This window comes from Macrobrachium nipponense, chromosome 8 (genome assembly GCF_015104395.2).
Source record: "Macrobrachium nipponense isolate FS-2020 chromosome 8, ASM1510439v2, whole genome shotgun sequence".
NCBI lineage: Eukaryota > Metazoa > Arthropoda > Malacostraca > Decapoda > Palaemonidae > Macrobrachium > Macrobrachium nipponense.
In genome coordinates, this window is record NC_087203.1 from 75,324,905 (window position 1) to 75,344,904 (window position 20,000).

A 20,000-nucleotide genomic window follows, 5' to 3' on the forward strand; every position below is an offset into this window, starting at 1 on the left:
TAGTGTCTTGTAAACAAAAAACAATGAAAGCCACACAAAGCACAAACCCTCTACTTCACTGGTTGCAATGGGAGTCATAAACATCTTTGGGAGCATATGTATAAGTGTGAGTATGCATGAACATGTATATATACTATAATACTTGCTTAATGTTGGTTTGATATATATTGCAATATTTTCAGATGCTACACACATGTATATATATTGCGCCTAAAATGTTTATAGGTAACGCCTTCTTTCCCTCAAACTAAAACTCGCTTCCTTCTTCCTACTCAGCACTCTTCAGCTAGGCTGAGTCTCACTGCTATAAAACTTTCTCTCCTACTGATGGGTACCGTAAGGTTCAAAGGGGTTGCAATCCTGCCTGTCACCCTATCTCCTTTCCAAAACTAACCGCCAAAGCACTGTTTTTTGTATCTTTACAGATATTCCAGTTACGGGCTGCTCTAGGAGCAAGAGCCCGTGCCAGCACAAGGCTGGCTTAATCTCCAACAACAACAACAACTTCAAGATCAGTCCACCCTCAGCTTCCCAGCCCGAGGATGTCTGGCAGCTCCAGACGAAAGCTCGCTTGCTTCAAGAAAGAGAGAGAGAGAGAGAGAGAGAGAGAGAGAGAGAGACATATATATATATATATATCGTTAATGACTTTGATAACTATGGTATCATAGTTTATCTGTAAAATTCAAATATATACACCAATTTTGGCTCTGTATTTGATCATGACCTCCATAGGCGCTCTACTAGCCTGTCTAAGTAGCACGGAAAAAGCCGCTATTCGGAAAATAGAGAAGAATCTCTACAAGTGTAATGCTGCTGAAGTAGCCATTACTTTTAATAAAGTATATTATTATTATTATTATTATTATTATTATTATTATCTTCTTTTTTTTTGTCTATCACTGTCCTCCAATTCGACTGGGTGGTATTTATAGTGTGGGGTTCCGGGTTGCATCCTGCCTCCTTAGGAGTCCATCACTTTTCTTACTATGTGCGCCGTTTCTAGGATCACACTCTTCTGCTTGAGTCCTGGAGCTACTTCAGCCTCTAGTTTTTCCAGATTCCTTTTCAGGGATCTTGGGATCGTGCCTAGTGTCTCTATGATTATGGGTACAATTTCCACTGGCATATCCCATATCCTTATTTCTATTTTCAGGTCTTGATACTTATCCATATTTTCCCTTTCTTTCTCTTCAACTCTGGTGTCCCATGGTATTGCGATATCAATGAGTGATACTTTCTTCTTGATTTTGTCAATCAACGTTACTTCTGGTCTATTTGCACGTATCACCCTATCTGTTCTGATACCATAGTTCCAGAGGATCTTTATTATTATTATTATCTTTTTTTTTTTTTTTTTTTTTTTTTTTTTTTTTTTTTTTTTTTTTTTTTTTTTTTTTTTTTTTTTTTTTTTTTTTTTTTTTTTTTTTTTTTTTTTTTTTTTTTTTTTTTGCTCTATCACAGTCCTCCAATTCGACTGGGTGGTATTTATAGTGTGGGGTTCCGGGTTGCATCCTGCCTCCTTAGGAGTCCATCACTTTTCTTACTATGTGCGCCGTTTCTAGGATCACACTCTTCTGCATGAGTCCTGGAGCTACTTCAGCCTTTAGTTTTTCTAGATTCCTTTTCAGGGATCTTGGGATCGTGCCTAGTGCTCCTATGATTATGGGTACAATTTCCACTGGCATATCCCATATCCTTCTTATTTCTATTTTCAGATCTTGATACTTATCCATTTTTTCCTCTCTCTTCAACTCTGGTGTCCCATGGTATTGCGACATCAATGAGTGATACTTTCTTCTTGACTTTGTCAATCAAGGTTACGTCTGGTCTATTTGCACGTATCACCCTATCCGTTCTGATACCATAGTCCCAGAGGATCTTTGCCTGATCGTTTTCTATCACTCCCTCAGGTTGGTGCTCGTACCACTTATTACTGCAAGGTAGCTGATGTTTCTTGCACAGGCTCCAGTGGAGGGCTTTGCCTCTGAATCATGCCTCTTTTTGTACTGGTTCTGTGCAAGTGCTGGGCATTCGCTTGCTATGTGGTTTATGGTTTCATTTTTCGTATTGCACTTCCTACATATGGGAGAGATGTTATTTCCGTCTATCGTTCTTTGAACATATCTGGTTCTTAGGGCCTGATCTTGTGCCGCTGTTATCATTCCTTCAGTTTCCTTCTTTAGCTCTCCCCTCTGTAGCCATTGCCATGTGTCATCGCTGGCTAGTTCTTTAGTCTGTCTCATGCATTGCCCGTGCATTGGTTTGTTGTGCCAGTCCTCTGTTCTGTCTGTCATTCTCCTGTCTCTGTATATTTCTGAGTCTTCGTCTACTTTTATTAGTCCTTCTTCCCATGCACTCTTTAGCCACTCATCTTCACTGGTTTTCAGATATTGCCCCAGTGCTCTGTTCTCGATGTTGACGCAGTCCTCTATACTTCGTAGTCCTCTCCCCCCTTCCATCCTGATGTCCCCAGATACAATCCTTACAGTCTGGATTAGGGTATCTATTTCCTTGATGCTCTTACCATACAGCTTGATGTCGTCCATGAACATCAGATGGTTGATTCTGTTGCCTCTTTTCTTGAGTTGGTACCCGGCATCCATCTTCTGTAGTACTTTTGTCATGGGAATCATGGCTACTACGAAGAGTAGTGGGGACAGTGAGTCACCCTGGAAGATCCCTCTCCTGATATTAACCTCTGCTAGTCTTATTCCAGAGCTTGTAAGTATTGTATTCCAGTTGCGCATTGTATTTTTGAGGAAGCTGATGGCGTTTTCCTCTGCCCCATATATTTTCAAGCATTCTATTAGCCATGTGTGTGGTATCATGTCGAAGGCTTTCTTATAGTCTATCCATGCCATGCTAAGGTTGGTTTTCTTTCTCCTACTGTTCTTCATTACCATTTTGTCTATCAGGAGCTGGTCTTTTGTGCCCCTACACTTCCTTCTGCAGCCTTTCTGTTGGTGGGGGATGGTGTTTGTCTCCTCTAGGTAATTGTATAGCCTTTCGCTGATGATACCTGTTAGTAACTTCCACATTATTGGTAGGCAGGTGATAGGCCTGTAGTTACTGGCTATATTTCCCTTACTCTTGTCTTTTTGTACTAAGGATGTTCTTCCTGTGGTCATCCATTTGGGTGCATGGTGATTTGAGATACAATGCTGGAGTTGTTCAGCTATTCGTGGGTGTAGGGCCTTGAAGTTTTTGAGCCAGTATCCATGGACTCCATCGGGACCTGGGGCTTTCCAGTTTGGCATTTCCTTTAGTTGGTGTCTGACTGTGTCTGTCGTGATCTCTGTGAATCTTTGTTTTATTCTCCCTGTTTCTTCTTCCTTGACTTCCTGGAGGCATGTTGCATGTTTGTTGTGTGATACCGGATTGCTCCATATGTTTTCCCAGAGTCTCTTACTTGGTTCGGCTTCAGGAATTTCTTGGTGGTTGTCTTCCCCTCTTCGTTGGCTGTGTAGTCTTTTCTGGTTGGTTCCGAATAGCTTGTTCTGTTGGTATCCCTTATTCCTGTTCATGTACCGTTGGATCTTATGTGCTTTGGCCTTAAGCCTCTGTTTTACATCTTCTATTGTGTTGTTCAGTCCCCTCTCTTGTACTTTGTATTTCTCGTTGAGTTCCTCCCTTGTTTTCTTGCTTCTTAGCCTTTTTCTGCCATCTCTTTCAGTTTACTCAAGTCAGATCTCATCACCATGATTTGCTTTTCCAGGCGCCTTTTCCAAGGAGGTTGCTGTTTTGGTTTCTGTTGGTGTTCGAATCCCCATCAGTTCTGCTACTAATCTTGCTCCTGCATATGCCAAGTTATTTGTTTCTGTGATACTGGTGGTGTGTATTATGCCCATTATTTCATTGACCTCACTTGTTTTCTCCCTTAATTTCTTGGTGTTGTAGGCTTTCATGGAGGGGATCTTTGTTCTCTCTGTATCTGGCTCCATCCATTGTCTAATCTTTTCTACCAATTCCGTCCTCTCTGTTACTTTGTCGGTGTTTCTTCGTGTGTCGTTGTTTGATACCTCATCATCCCTGTCGTCTTCTGTGGCATCGTCTCTCAGTTCGTCTTCGTGTAATTCGTTGTCGTGTGACATTACCCTTTCCAGTTCTTCTATTTCTGTTGGGGAGAGCCAGTTCTTTTTCTTTATGTTCCTTACTTGGTCTGCCAGCCTCTGCTCTGTTTGGGGGGTGTTATTCCTCTCTCCAGATGTTGACCAACCTTCTTCTATATCCTCTCTCCGTCGGGTTGCTTCTGATGTAGCATCTCCATATTTCCTTATTTTCTTCTCTTGTCCATTTCTTCCTTTGGTTTGCTTCTGTAGCTCCAATCTCAGGCTGTTGGTTACTGTCGTTGTGGTGGTCAGTTGCTGGATGACGACCTCCAAGTACCTGACCGTCTTCCCCTTCAATTGGGTCTAATACCTGGCTGCCGGACGAAGCTTCTCTGTTGCCAGAGGTTCCATTTACGTCGTTGTTGTTTATTCCTTAATTTCTTAACATCATTGCTGAGTTTTGCTATTTACCCCATAGCTGGACCCTACCCCATCAGGGATAGGTACTCATTTACAGCTGAGTAGACTGAGGAAATTATGGTAAAGATCCTTTCCCAAGGAATCAACGCCGAGGAGAGAAGTCACCCATACTACGACTGACCAGCCCCAATGTTGCATTCAAATAAAAGAAGCTTATCGCCACTCATCATCTGGCCAAGCAAATGGAGTTAAGTAAAATATAAAGTGAATCGGTAAATGAATTAGAGTTAAAAGGAAAAGCTTAATATGCAAACTTGTGATTCACAGGTTCACAGGTAGAATGACCAAATGAGAGGGAAATGAGAATGAATCATTTTTCCAAAAATTGGAAAGAAAAGCGAAGGAATGATTTTTGAAGCGCCTTGTTTGTCAAAGGCGAACTTACCGTATGCTACAGTTGGGTAAGCATTCCCGTTGAATGTGGGCAGGCGGAGATCAATGAGAATGTACAGCAGAATTGCTGTTAACGAGACGGGTATGAAGAATGCCCAGCAGAATTTCCAGTAGATGCCCAAGTCGACCCCGAGCATAAACTTGATGTCTCTGATGATGTTTCTCATGCCTGCGGAATGGAAGTCGTTTTGAGTCTTTTTATTTTAAATTAATGAATTTAGATTGATCATTTTTATCTATTTTTTGCTGCCAGGGTTAGTTTATCTATTTTTCTTATTACTTAATATCTTTGTGACTGTCTAGCATAGCCTGCTCATGCTTGCGGAATGGGTACTCTGGTCTTTTTTTTCATCTCATGTTTACTCCACATCCTTCTTAGTAATCGAAAGAGTGTCTGTTTTCATAGTTTTGGTTGCCTAGTTATGTATGATTTTTCATCCTTATTTTCATTTGATTAAATAGTTTTATATTTCCTTTGATCTAATATTTATATATTTCTAAAAAGTTCAGTAAATATCTGTTTCCACTGCTTAATTCTATTTTTCAATTGCATTATTTGTTTCATTATGACATTTTAGTTCTATTTCATGTCATATTTGTCTTTCCAAACTTCCTGAAAGAGATGCCGCTCTTCATTTTTCGAGGTTATATGTTTTCAACTGTTAAGAAAATGTCATATCCATTTGCCCTCATATAAAGTCAGTAAACGTAGTTATATTCTACAATACCCGAGCAATCATACAATTTTAAAATCTATGTAAAAGTCTGATAAATTCTTATTGGTAATGGTGTCAATCATTTGGATGCTTGCAATACTTCTAGCTTACAGCCAGAACCTGACAGTTTCAGTCCATACATACCATAGATCCAGATAATTGAAATCGTTTCGATTATAACCAATACGAATATGATAAAGCCTCCTCCGAAGTAGTCCACCAGATCTACCATCCATGGTCCTCCCTGCAAGAATGAAAAGATGAGTAAGATGACGGATGGAACGGAAACTTATTTACTTGCACAAGTCAGACTGTGAATTTGGCATCTGCTTAAGAATATCAAGTTCAATACGGAGATATGATCAGGCCTCAATTTTCATGCAAAGAAGGGTCTTTATTTTTAATTGGTTTTCGTTACCATTTCATTCAAATATACATTGTCATTTGTTGTCATTTATTCGCTCTACGATAATTGATGATCTAACGATCCCAAAAGACTATCAGTTTTTATCCCAGCTTCCTATTATCATGACTTATCTCTGAATTGTTATTATCATTGCGGCCCCTGAACATTTTTGTAGCTTTCCCCAACAACGACTCCATCCAGGTGACTCACCGGGGTGACGTAAACGAGTCCGATGAGGAAGCTAACGACGCATATTCCGAGAGTGATGTAGATTTTCTTGACGCTCGGGAACTGGTCGCAGAACACAGTGATGACGTTGTTAGTGAGAGCGGCAGCTGAACCGACTCCGAGAGTGAACATCATGAGGAAGAACAACACGGCGAAGAGCTGAAAGATGGAGAGAAAAAAATGTCATCATTATAAAGAACTATCCATTCCTTGATTCAAGAATTCAGGACCGTTTTCAAGCACAACTCTGTCGGTCACAAGTCTGGATAGAAGAGGTGGGGAAATAAATCTGGAGCAAGCAGTACTGGTTGCCAAAAATCCAGTAAGAGGCAGAGAAAAAAATGCAGAGCTCCTAAATTATGCAAATATTTTGTTTCTGCAAACATCGGAGGGAAACGTAATATATACCAATGGAAAAAGGACAAACAATTCACCAACAATGAACCAAAAACTAATGGAGGTTTGGTGGATTACATCTGATATGTGTGAGACTTTCATTTCCATTTTGGACAGTATTTGTTGACAGCCAATTTAACTTTTTTAGCGTGACCGTACATCCGCAGAGAGTCAGTCATAAAAAAAAGTACTCGTACTCTATCTAATCACTGGATAAATTTTCTATTTATTCGGGAACAAATGGTGGAAACTATTCAAAACCAGTTTTGACAAGGAAGAATTATTCCAAAAGCCTACAAAACAGTAACTAGCAGAAACGGAACAGCCTGGCTTACCAAGAGGGTCGATTGGATAGCCTAAAAAAATTTTTTTTTTTTTTTAATAATAATAATGATTAACAGGGATGAGAACTCTTACCTGTGGAGCAAACTGAAACTTGGCCAGGGCATCTGGGTAAGAGATGAAGGCCAGGCCGGATCCTCCTCTAACGACGTCCTTGATGTCGGTACCCAACTCGTGAGCAAGATTGCCCAGGATACAGAAGATCGTGAAACCGGCCAATAATGAGGTGAGAGTGTCTGCCAGACTGATGATCCAGGCGTCCCTGGTGGCGGAGGAGACAGATAAGAAATGATAATGCATTTATACATATAATACATAAACTTCAAATTATCAATGCATTGTGTACCTGTATTACCCTTACAGCTCGTCTAACAAGCTGATCTACAGAGCATCTGATAATATGGCCATTATCTAGGGAGACCATTTATTTGAGATATAAATGGGGGACACCCATATAAATTAACAGGTACGTATATGCTATGTATAAACATAACCCTAACCCTAATGTGAATGTGTGTATATATATATATATATATATATATATATATATATATATATATACATATATATATATATATATGTGTGTGTGTGTGTGTGGTGTATTATATATATAATAATATATATATATATATATATATATATTATAAAATGTATATTATATCACACATATATTATAGGGTTATGCTTATGCATAGCATACACGTACTTGTTAATTTATATGGGTGTCCCCCAATTTACATCTCAAATAAATGGTCACCCATATCTGAACACGTCTGATGGCTAATCACAGGATTCCCCCCTGTGTATTCAAAGCCAAATGCAAATAGTCCTATTTCAGAAGGGAGGTTATCGCCTATAATCGTCATGTCCTTACCTGTATATGTTCTGTTTGAAGTTGTTGTAGGAGCCAAAGGTGATGATAGCACCAAAGCCGACAGACAGACTGAAGAAGGATTGCGTCACAGCCGCGTACCATACCTGTTGGCACGATTGAAGGGTAAATGGCCATGGTTGTAATATTGCTGTTTACGGGACAAGTCATAAGGACCATTGATTTAAACAGCAACGTCGCACAAGAATGCATTATTATTAAAGGTGAAAAGAGGGAAATATAATATTATCAAAGCGGAGTAACGTAATAAATTACTTATTAAATGTAAATAACTCACATAGGACAGACAACACTACAAATATCATATATATATATACATATAATTATATAATAAAACATTTGAGCGCGTAATACAGAGGTTATCATGTCAGAGACCCTATGAGTTTAACGGAGAATTTGGATTTATTGAAGAAATTAAACAAGCACCATTTTGTGCTAAAATAACTATAACACTGACGATCATGTCATACTATAAAAACAATCGTTAATCTGTACATGATAAAAGAAGGCAGCTGATGAACCAAAGGAGGGCCGATAGGAAGACCCCAAAAGACTGAACTCTGGCGGATAAAAGCGAAGATGACTTACACCGGGGTCAGCCAGTTTCTCCCACTGCGGCGTGATGAAGTAAATGACTCCGTCGACGGCACCAGGAAGAGACGCCCCGCGACCCAGCAACGTAAACAATACGAGGTAGGGGAAGAGAGCAGTGAAATAAGCCACCTGAGGAAGGTAAATATTGAGATAAGTTCAGAGGAAATAACGAGAGAGGACCGATAATTGGAGACTTGGTTAATAGCTGTAGTGTTATTAGTTGCTTAACGGGGAAATAGGAATAATGAATGATCTTGGTAAATTTGTAGATACAATGAAGACTATTTCCGATAATGTAACTGATAAAAAATATATATACATAATTATTCATACATAAATGTATATTTATATATGTATAAGGTATACACACACACACACACACACACATATATATATATATATATATATATATATATATATATATATGTATATATGTGTGTGTGTTTGTAAAAAGTAAATCTGAACATGTATAACATAGGCTCCCACCTCTGACAAATATCCAATCAAAATGAAAATCCGACCGCGAGTTTGAAAGCATTAATTTTCAAACCTCAAACAGTTTTAGAGATTTGTGCTTCGCGGCATGAAATGGGAATACGAGGATGAAAAAACAGATTGGAATGACCAAATCAATTACGAAATAAACTATCTGCCTGGTGCTGCGGCGAGGTACATGACTTGGATCTCATCTGTCACGTATCGACGAACTTTCAATTAGAATGGATTTCAAGTAGACTTTATGGAGGGTTGGGATACGAACTGAGAAATTTCGGATTTGACTTTGAGCTGTATCCAGGTGCAAATCTAGGATTTTTTCTTGGAATTACTTCATATTTAATGGCTATTTGGCATTAGACAACGAATGACTTGATTAAATTTCGAGATGAATCTGGATTCTGTCTGGGATCAGAGTTTTTTTTTTTTTTTTTTTTTTTTTTTTTTTGGGGGGGGGTGGGGGGGGGGTGGGGGGGGGGGGGGCGATTTTGGGGCGACTTTGATGCGTATAATTGGGGACATGCTCAGGTAGGCACATTGTTTCCAGTTTTTCCATGAAATGTCTTTGACACTTCTCCCTGACAGGTCATAATGCGTTTTCATCATTTATTACCACAGTGTCATGATAAAAAAAGTTTATATATATCTGTCGTTATGATGTAACTAAAATGAATTTTATAATTATTTTCAGTCACAGGAGTTATCTTCCAAATCAGTCAATCGTTTTTATATATCATTGTCCACGTTTGATGATGTCGTGTGTTCTCGAATTAATCAGTGTCATTCATAAATGAGAGAAAGAAATATTCATAACCGTCCGTAACATGAAATACGTTTGACTTCCTGGAATGACTTAATTGTTTTCAATAATCTGTTGTTCCGCTAATGTTCAACATATGAATTTTTTATTGCGGCAAAAATATATTTTAACTTTGACTTGTTGTTTTGATAATCGGAAGCATAAATGCCTTTTATGTGTGTGTGTATATATATATATATATATATATATATATATATATATATATATATATATATATATATATATATATATATATATATATATATACTATATAGTGTGTGTGTGTTTGTGTGAATATATTTTTTGTCTATTTTGTTAACGTGAATTCTAAAAGATGAGAAACATGGAATACACAGACGTGAAGGACCTTGAAATAACTCATCTTCTTAAACAGTGGAGGAGTTATAGACTCACCTTACCAGACGACTGGACACCCTTGGCCAGTGTTAAGAACAAGATGACCCATGAAAACAAGAGACACAAGGTCAACCTCCACTCTGGAAGACCGATGCCGTCTTCAATGCTGTCGGACTGCTTGAGAACATATTTTCTGTGGAAGACATGAAAGAAGTAAATCGGATATAATCAAAATCAACTTAAGTTGAATGATGTGTTTTACTTGTGCTGTAGAATCAAGCGCGTGTGCATTATAGAGAAGAATTAAATTTAACTTTTCTTTTGTCTTATGTTATTTCATTAAGCGAGGCTAAAGAAAGATGAAAGTGAGAGCTGGCAAGACATAGCAAACGTTAATAGGATAAAATAAGGATAAAGTGATTTGATAAAAAAGAACAAGTTGGAAGATCGACGAGGATGAAGGGGAACAAGGAAGTACATTTAAAAGAAGAAAAATGAGCGTAAATTGAAATGGAAGGCAGAGAGTCTTATGCAAACAATAGAGGAATAGAAGAGAGAAACTGATGCAAAGGTTAGCGGTGCAAGACGTGTAATGATAAAAAAAAAGCTGAGAAAAGAGGAACATGTAAAGAAAATAAGTAATTAAAAATAAATAAATAAATAAAAATAAATAAATATATAAATAAATAAATATAAATAAATATAGATATAAAAATGGAAGGAAATGGGTTATAGACATATGCAAAGATGAAATGGAAGGAAAAGAGACAGTTAAGAAACGATGAAGAGGAAGCGGTCATATAGTATTATTCCTCCCTCACAAACTCCAACCGCCAGGATAGAGACAATTTTACACCTTTACGTAGACTTCCTCATTCGTTGTCTCTGAATAGAATGAATACGATAGCTTGGGCCAAAGATAAAGTGACAATGTAATAAACAGGGATTCAAAATGAAGAGAAGAGTTGTGCGAGAGGGGAGGCGACATAAACCTCCGTACCCAGAGCCAACAGAGTAGAGGCAGTTCAGTCATCGCCATCTTGAATTCAAGATGGCGATGGTTCAGCGCCATTACATCTGTTCGCTCGACCTTCCAACGAAGTCGATTTCACTCACAAGTAATACTGCTCGGAGGAGGACTGAGAGGTGTTGGTGAACGTCGCGTTTCCCGACGCATCGACGCAATTTTCGTCAGCCCAGTTCTCGTAGTCGCACACGGACCAGGGCAGCACGGACGAGAACGACTGGATGAAGTAGAACACGCAGAGGGCCATGAGGGAGCAATAGTAGGTCACCACTGACCACGTGCCCAGCATCTGCCCCAATCCTACGCCTGGTGGACGAAAAATAGAATGGTGGATTTAATTCGCTGGCTTGTAATTTACATTGTACAAGGGGTGTCTAATAGTACAAAGTGTAATGATGGTTTTCATAAAAGTAACGAAATGAATTTAATCAATGCGATACTATACGAAGCTCTATCAATTGTATTTCGATGAAGTCTTGGCACTTTTAGCATGAAGCCGGATAGAGGGTCTTTCATTCAAGTTCAAATAGCTTCTAGTGACATTCAGTAATGCAAAGTATTCTACAAAGCGGATTTTTGCACTTCAAGCTGTTTCATCCCCATTGTTTTTAGTATTTTTGTTATTATATTACCCACCTACAACCCTACTTGGTAGAAAAAAAATACTACAGCCCAAAGGCTGAAAAAAGAAAAATAGCCAAGAGTAAAAAAAAAAAGGCAGAAGCTATACAAGAGAAATACCTTTCGAGGTTCCAACGATTCAACTACATAACTAGGAAAAGCATTCCATAAATTGGTAAATGGATGAGCAGAAAAAAATACCTTCACTCTTTCATAACTTGAAATATCATAACAGGTCCAGGTAAACAAAAGCCACTCACCTTTCACAGCAGGGACGCATTTCCACGCTTTGACACTTCCTAAGGAGGAGAACTGACCGATCGCGAGTTCCAAGAAATATAGAGGCTGTGGAGATAATAAATCATTTATCAGTCATTTCATATGAACAGGCTATTGCCCAGGTTCTCAACCGGGGCGGGTTGGGGAGGGGTGGTTCTAGGAATATTTTCAAAGTATACTTTATTAAATCACTTCAGTTTGTATGTATAATAAAAATAATAATATGTTTTATTTCAGCTCGGGGCCATATACATTGAATATACAAAATATAGACAGTAACATACACAATCTAGATACATGAGACATGATAAAATAGAAAAGGAAAATGAATAATCGGCACTTATCCACAAAATAGCTGAGGTAGCATAAAAGCTAGTAATCATAATACTGGTAATACAGTAATAATATTGGTGAGAAAAAAAATATGCATTGAGAGTAATAAACAGTTAGTGCACATATATAACTTAAATTTCAACTAGAGACCTTAGGTGGTTACAGTAGTCAGGTCCAGAGGGCTAAATACATGAATTGAATGTAAAAAATTTTAACTTGATAGTAATCACAGTAATAATGAAAAATTAAAATATCAGCAATAAATGTAATAATGACAAAAACTGCAGATGACATCTTGCCAATACAGAGATTAAGTCCTTTAGGGGACAAAGGCCTCATTTTCCCATCTCTCCCACAATATGTGAATAGATATGATTATACTGTACACACACACATATTTATATATATCTTAATTTATTACGGAGTCAATAACCTAGGTGTTGTGACGCCAGTTGTACTAGTAGCTATAATCAGTCAATCAATCTGTTGTGCTTAGTATTTTATGGGCAGATCGCACAATGAAAATTGTAGTTTGTGGAACCAGGTGGCGGAAGACTATTTTTAAGTGGTACCTTCGATCCCTAGAAGTGTATGACGTGCTCTGAATTTGATGTTGCTGATTTATTAAGTACATTAAAAAGTATCTTTCAATTCCAAAAGTATCGATTCAACACTGAGTACCATATTATATTGAATGCAGATTGATTTAGATCACTTACATAGTCTATACAGTTTTATAAGGCTTAGAGGAAGATGATCTAGTAATTCAGGGTTATCTGGCAGGAAAAGGGTACCTAATGAAGACGGTTTCCTCATTGCTATATAAGGTGACAACAAAAACCGTTCACCCACCAGTAGTAACATATTACTTTTAACGTACGTTTAATATACCGTGAATATCCAATTTTCAACTATTTGATAAAATCTCTGAGAAAAATTGTTTGTTAACAATTTATGATATATGATATATAATATCTTCTCTTAAGCATGGATCTTACTGACGTTTAGTGAAAGTGTGTTTTGAAAATATTAGAACTAAGAGATGTTTTTGAACATTCACAAAGGTAAATATGTATATATATATAATATTAATATATATAATTATATATTATATTATATATATATATATATATATAGATATATATATTATATAAATATTATATGTATGTATTACCATACAGTACATAATATTATAGCTAGCTACTTACTCTTCCAATAAAAGTCAAAACGACGAGATAAGGAATGAGAAAAGCTCCGCCGCCGTTCTCATAAGCTGTCATGGGGAAACGCCAGACGTTGCCAAGACCAACTGACAGCGCTATGCAGGACAAAAGGAACTCGATAGGATTGGACCACTCCTGACGTTCCTCTCCGTCATCGTCCGGTAGATCCTGTAAGAGATGGAAGGACAGTGAGTTTGAGCTAATAGGATGAACCCGCCAGATCCTTCGGTAAATAAGTTAGCATATTTCTAGATTCATATATTGTTGAACCAAGGGATTTGATTTTAACTGGATGGTGAAATTTGGAAGATGACAGAGTTAGAGAGGGTGGACAGCTAAGTGGGACGAGAATAAAGGAAATGCCATGAGGTGTAAAACACTGACTTTTATTGGAACCTACCTGAGAATTGTAGGATATAGGATGGTGGGTATTTTTTCAGTGGCGTTTTGAATTATTATTATTATTATTATTATTATTATTATTGTTATTATTATTATTCTTGGCTAAATTCACAATGTAAACCAAGTATAGAACAGACATGAATAGTGATGTTAAATTAATTCTCTGGTGTGTGGACTGACGGCCTTCCAGAACTTCCATGGCTCATGGAAGTTAAGAGGCAGAAAGATTTTGGTTATGAAAAGCAATTTCTGTAAAAGAACTTAAACCTGGATTTGTGATATGTAGACTGATAAAGGATACCATTCACTGTTATACTGTCTTCATAATCCTCTTAGCAGTTATCATAAAATATAGCTTTGCAGGATTACACTTTTCGTTATTCGTCTTGTGCTTAAAGGTGAAGAAATGGAGTTTTGCATAGAATACTTAGATTTTATGTATCTACTGTTATTACGTAATCGGTTAATCCTCTTCTGTTTTTAAACCGGATAAAGATATGTGGCATGTAAACTTTTACTATAAATTTGTATCAGAAAATAAAAATGTTTAACGAGTTTTAAATCCTTAACTGGCTTTTGTATATATTCGAGTTCCTGTCATCCCATTTAATTTAAAACTCTTTGTGGGAATGGTTCAAAAATTAAACTGAAAAATAGATATTTGGGTGTCTGAAAGTAAAATGTCACAATCCTCTTAAGTATTTTCAAGCTTTCCCGTCATATTTATATAGCCTAAAACTGAGTGAACTTTATAATCTCTTTCTGGTAATAAAAAAAATTATATAACACTATTATAACAATAGAAAAATATATTTCTCCGAAACCGGTAAAAATAATTCGCAAACTTACTAAAATCGTGTTGGATATCAACTCCGTCTGGCTGTCGCCGAAGATCTCGTCTCCCTGATAGAGCTCAGGAGGGCTCTGATTGGTCGATTTGATTTCTGATGTGTAACGGTTTTGTCCCTGGCTCCCGTTTCGGACTTCCTTCCTCGAGGAATTGGGATGGACCCATTGTGGGCTTAGAGGAGATTTGTCGGTCTTAGAAGCGATAACTGGCCACACAGGCATGATTTGTTACGAAGTTTCTTTTGCGAAGTTTGTTTTACGAGGATTCTTCCTAGTGTTTTGAGCTGATTCTTCTGTCAGTGGTTTGCTTTTAGCTTCTTGTTTTCTTTTTTAGGTGTAAATTGGTGCTTACTGAAAACGTTTACTTACAGTGTTGGTGGTTTACTTACTGTGTTGTGGACTGGCCTTAAGTGGTATAATGCTATTTTCTCTCTCAGTCTTTCTTTTTCTCCTGGCCTAAGTAAAGTGATATTTTTCTTGCAGCAGATTCCAGACTTCGCTTCGGTTAATATATTTACTCTGTACTTTTCTTTGCTGGATTCTCCTCGTTGGTTGTCTAGGAGGGAATTGCTATTTTGAATGACAAAATATCTTCAGGTTCGCATAGTTTAAAGCTGGCTAGAAATTCGCCCTCAACTTTGTTGGGATGAAAATGAAACTATAAATATACTGAAATAAATTAATAAATATGTAGAAGTACCAACTCGTGCACTTATATCACAAGAGATGAGATTCCAAGGTTACTAAAACTGTAAAGTTTCTTCTGCGGCGATCTTTCGTCGGTGATGTCGGGTTTGCTTCTGATGGTGATCACAGGAAACCCTTCTTATATATCTGAATTTTGCACTGATAAAGAGGGGTGGTGGGGTGGAGGTGATGGCAAGGGTTTCGGAGAGGGGCAGAGATAAGGGACCCGAGATACATTCTTAGCATAAGAAAGAATGTAATAGATTGCATCACCTTTACTCATAGATAAACGTGTGTACGTAATTATCCTTATCAGGATGGTCTCTTGTGATAAGTTTGACGTAATGACTAAGGTTCTGTGATTCGTTGCCTAACTGAAAGATAACACTTGTCCCATGGAATTTCTTAGTTAACAGGATGCCGGTGTATCTTTCTGTATTTCCCCCTGTCCGAAATTCCCTCCGGGGGAAATATACCCCGGGATATCTATCCCCCTGGGGGAATTTGGTCTTGGGATATACTTCCCTCTGGACTAAGTTTCCCCCAACCCCACTCTTGTAGTAAAAATATGGCTATGGCGAAGTGTAGCAACGACAGCCTGCCTCAGAGGATAATTATCATCACGACAAAACTACCAGCAATTTCACTTGGGCTGTTGACAATCGCACTCCCTTGGAGCCATGGCGCCAATAGGCTTCACAGTTGTCCGAGCAGTGGCAGTGGAAACAACTGCGTCAGATGGAGGAGCTCGCTTACCACACATACTACCAATATCTGAATAGCGGAAAGTATCCAGATGGACTGAATAAAGACGAAAAGCGTGATATTAGAAAAAGGTGAGAACCATTTTGTGTTAAAGATGGAAGCAGTCAGAAAGATGGAAGCAGAGGGAAAATAAGTCACAGAAGATGAAATGGAGACAAAACCAGAGAAGCTTCCTGGCATGCTTGTCATGAAAAGTCAAGCACTTACGGGTGTTTATAGGGACATCGATGAAGATGTAATTACGACGCTTCTTGCAACACATAAGCAAAGGAGGACGACATACCTGGGGCATGAATGTGTCAAGAATGTACAGGAATTACGGCAGATGGATGCAAATTGGGCAAGTGTGAGTCATGTTACGCATGGTACCACACTGCTTGTCTGAACAACACAAAATTATAAGGCCTCATGCAGTTGCCGTAAGTGTAAGACAGTGCCGCAATCAAAAAGACAAAAGATAAAATTAATTAACGCTCCTCCAAAATCCGCGATTCTTATTGCACTTTAAGTACTTTTTTTTTTTTAGCTTCCAATAAAGGCACAATTTTTTTTACCATAATCCCGATAATCTGGGAATGACAAGTATAATGAGGCATCACCCTTGATCTACCTGAAACTACTTTTGACTCCAACATAGACAATAATAAGATAGTATCAGTAACCAAGGAACAAGACGGACGACATTGTTTAACATTATGTGCTGCCAACATACTGTCGGTGAGTACTCTGCCATAAATTCAGCTCTTAGTATACTACACAAGTACCAGTAAATTACCAGACTACATAAACTGTGTAATTCTGATGTAGACAAAAATTCCTATGATTTTGTCAAACTTACCCGTTGATTATGTAATTCATTAAAATAGTTTTTGTGTAAGGGGCGGGGGTAGACATGGCCTAGGGGGGGTAAAATATCCTAGGTCTAAAATTCCCCCCCCCCCCCCCCCCACGGACAAAACAGCCCGGGTTCTTATTCCCGGGTGGAAATCAATCCTAGGCTAATATTTCCAGGGGGAATTTCAGTGGGGGGGGGGGGGGGGGGGAATTATCTTGCTACTCCGGGTCTCTTGATGACTGCTTGCTTGTACCCCTTCACGTCATTCTTTTGCGCAAGTCCACACCTGCCATGTGGGTGTTTAATGCACAGCATATGCGCTCACATCCCCAGTGTGTATATGTATTAAGTGCATCTAGATGCCGATTCGTAATAAATGACCTGTATTTCTTTCATAATTTCGTTTCACAGGACAATAACAATCTGTATGACGGTGGTTAAAGGTAGGGGCATTTGTACAGCAGTACTCTTAGGAAAATTCAGTAGTGTGTAAATATTTATAAACATGAAATCTGATTTAAGGCCAAATAACCTACAAAAAAATCAGTAATTTTAAGAAGCAGCCTATCACCTTCTTTGTAGTTAATTTTCAAACGTTTTCACTTTTCCCACCTTTTCTTGTTTTCTTCGGGCTTAGGCTAGAAAAGGAAATAAGTTGCCCGTTCCATTAGCCTTCCATCTTTGATCAAGTGACCTCCAGATTGTTATCTCAATACTTTTCTGATCATCAGTTTAACCCGAAGGCCTTATCAGCTTAGTCACATGATGCTGACAAGGGAATTCCAATGATTATAGTAAGTCGACGTCTGGAGTTTTTTTTTTTTTTTTTTTTTTTTATCTGTAGCCAGCTTTCTGAGATACTGATTAAATGACGTCATTCAGCCACTGATATTGATAGATCGTATGTAAACAAAACCGTCTAAATTAGAGTATAGGCACCGGATACAAGAGAGGGTGTTGACTGTAAGGTTTATGCCTCTGGCTTGTACAGACCTCAGATCGTGACTTGAACTTGCACTTAACCTTAGCAGTCTGTTGTATCAGGCAATCAGTCGTAACGAGACTTGTAACACAATGAAGCCTGAAGCCGAACTTGACGGTCTGAAGTAATGGGGACTGAAAAGCAACAGCGTTTGTAAGGAGGTAACACGCTCGAAATAGCCATTTAAAAAAAGGAAGATTAATTGACGTTCTTCGCCTAATGATTACCGTCATAATTTTGGCATTTTCGGTAATAATTCAACCGGGCTTGAAAAGCTCACCAGACATTAATAAGCATCTTAGAAGATTAAGTGTTCTAAGCATACTTAATGTATCTTATGTAATGGCAAGGCGCTTTCTTTAAAAGGGCCTCAAGTCTCGGTTCTTCCTGGAAAACTGGAAAGAGACGAGAGAGAGAGAAAGAGAAATTGTGAATTCCTAGGAAGGACAAAGATCGATATGGAAAGCAAGACTTCCACCTAGAAGCCTAATGAAAGTAGAGATATCTATAAAGAACAAGAAGCTAGAGCTGAGGTCGCTTGAGAGAGAGAGAGAGGGGGGGGGGGTGATTAATGTGATGTAATAAAACTGGGTCGAAATGGCAATGATTATCTCTTTTTAATATCACCATTGAGTTTCGTCCATTGCTTGTAAAGGTTTAAATAATCAACTTTTTACCTACTAGTTGCTCACCTTCTCGTAAACTGAGTTAGCTGCGCACTTTATAATCCACCAGGAAATTTGTTCCTCCAATCACTTGTTCATTCCTCGGCTTACTGTATTAGAATGTGGATTAAATCACGGATTTATCAGTGTCTCTTTCTTAGTCTTTTTACTTGATATCTTTAAAAAAACTTAGATGCATTTCATTGAATTTTAAAGAGATGGTAATGTAATTTTAGATTCTAATGACTATCCACAATAGATATTTTTTTTTTGTCATTGACAAATGTATGTACTCTTGATGCCTTCTAGTTTACCCTCTCTCTCTCTCTCTCTCTCTCTCTCTCTCTCTCTCTCTCTCTCCTCTCTCTCTCTCTTCATAAAAACGTTTTCTAGGTATTCATGTTTCTAGGAATACATCCCTTGTGCATCGGAAAAGAACAGTAAAGCAGAGATTTGACGATCATATCTAATCAATCATATGACCTTTGCAATCCCTTGAAAGCCAAGCTCATCACTTTCGTAATACTTTCATTCATAGATAATAATTTAATCGGAATCTGCTTTATCTTATCGCAAAGGGACTTTTCTCTTCTGAAGCAACATATCTGTGTATCTTCTGTTTATGCAAAATACGTCTATGATGTCTTTCAAGTTAATTTTATTTTAGAGGTGGTCCTTTTGGCCTGTGTACAGGCCATCATGCGCCCACCCCCATTCCTTCGTGTGTGTGTGTGTGTGTGTCTTTTTTTTCTGAAAAACCAGGTTTCCTCTACCATATATGTTAGCTTAATGAATACGCCATTAATTTCGTCTTAAAAATCTCCGATAAAGTTCCGGAATTTCCATTTCGTGGTATTTGATAAATTCACAGAAGCTTGATAAGACAATAACCTTGCTATATTTCTTTCATCTCACGGGATGGTTCAAGTTAGGAAATATATAGAATGGCCGTCAAAAATAGGCAGTTGAAGTGAGGTGGAATTTTCAGGTAGACATTTCCGCTTTTCTTTTCTTATCCTCCGACTTATTATGATGTTAGATAACCATATTCCTGCTTTACAAGTTTGAGTCACAGCCGTACGATGGTTTAATGTCTTGCTTAAAGCCTTGAGTCATTGCCTCGTCATGTAACACCAGAATGGCGTGGGACTCTGGATTAAAGGGCATCAATTGTACATCATG

The 20,000-nt window shown here is 38.1% G+C and overlaps 2 protein-coding genes across 2 annotated transcripts in view; one reads left to right on the forward strand and one right to left on the reverse strand.

The window, feature by feature from the left end:
* LOC135222853 (sodium-dependent nutrient amino acid transporter 1-like) overlaps positions 1-15,671 on the reverse strand; it is an 18,778-nt gene extending 3,107 nt beyond the window's left edge. The window contains exons 1-11 of the mRNA XM_064261185.1: positions 14,885-15,671; positions 13,619-13,801; positions 12,059-12,143; positions 11,267-11,483; positions 10,208-10,343; positions 8,494-8,628; positions 7,888-7,991; positions 7,089-7,275; positions 6,258-6,434; positions 5,786-5,885; positions 4,918-5,094 (exon numbers count right to left, since the gene is read on the reverse strand). Of these exons, the coding sequence (XP_064117255.1) occupies positions 4,918-5,094; positions 5,786-5,885; positions 6,258-6,434; positions 7,089-7,275; positions 7,888-7,991; positions 8,494-8,628; positions 10,208-10,343; positions 11,267-11,483; positions 12,059-12,143; positions 13,619-13,801; positions 14,885-15,106 (1,723 nt within the window). The 5' untranslated portion in view covers positions 15,107-15,671. The remainder of the gene's footprint in view (positions 1-4,917; positions 5,095-5,785; positions 5,886-6,257; positions 6,435-7,088; positions 7,276-7,887; positions 7,992-8,493; positions 8,629-10,207; positions 10,344-11,266; positions 11,484-12,058; positions 12,144-13,618; positions 13,802-14,884) is intronic.
* Positions 15,672-15,807: 136 nt separating this feature from the next.
* Positions 15,808-20,000, forward strand: part of LOC135222854 (cyclic nucleotide-gated cation channel beta-1-like) — an 85,134-nt gene continuing 80,941 nt past the window's right edge. Inside the window, exon 1 of the mRNA XM_064261189.1 lies at positions 15,808-17,053. The gene's annotated coding sequence lies outside the window, so the exon portion shown is untranslated. The remainder of the gene's footprint in view (positions 17,054-20,000) is intronic.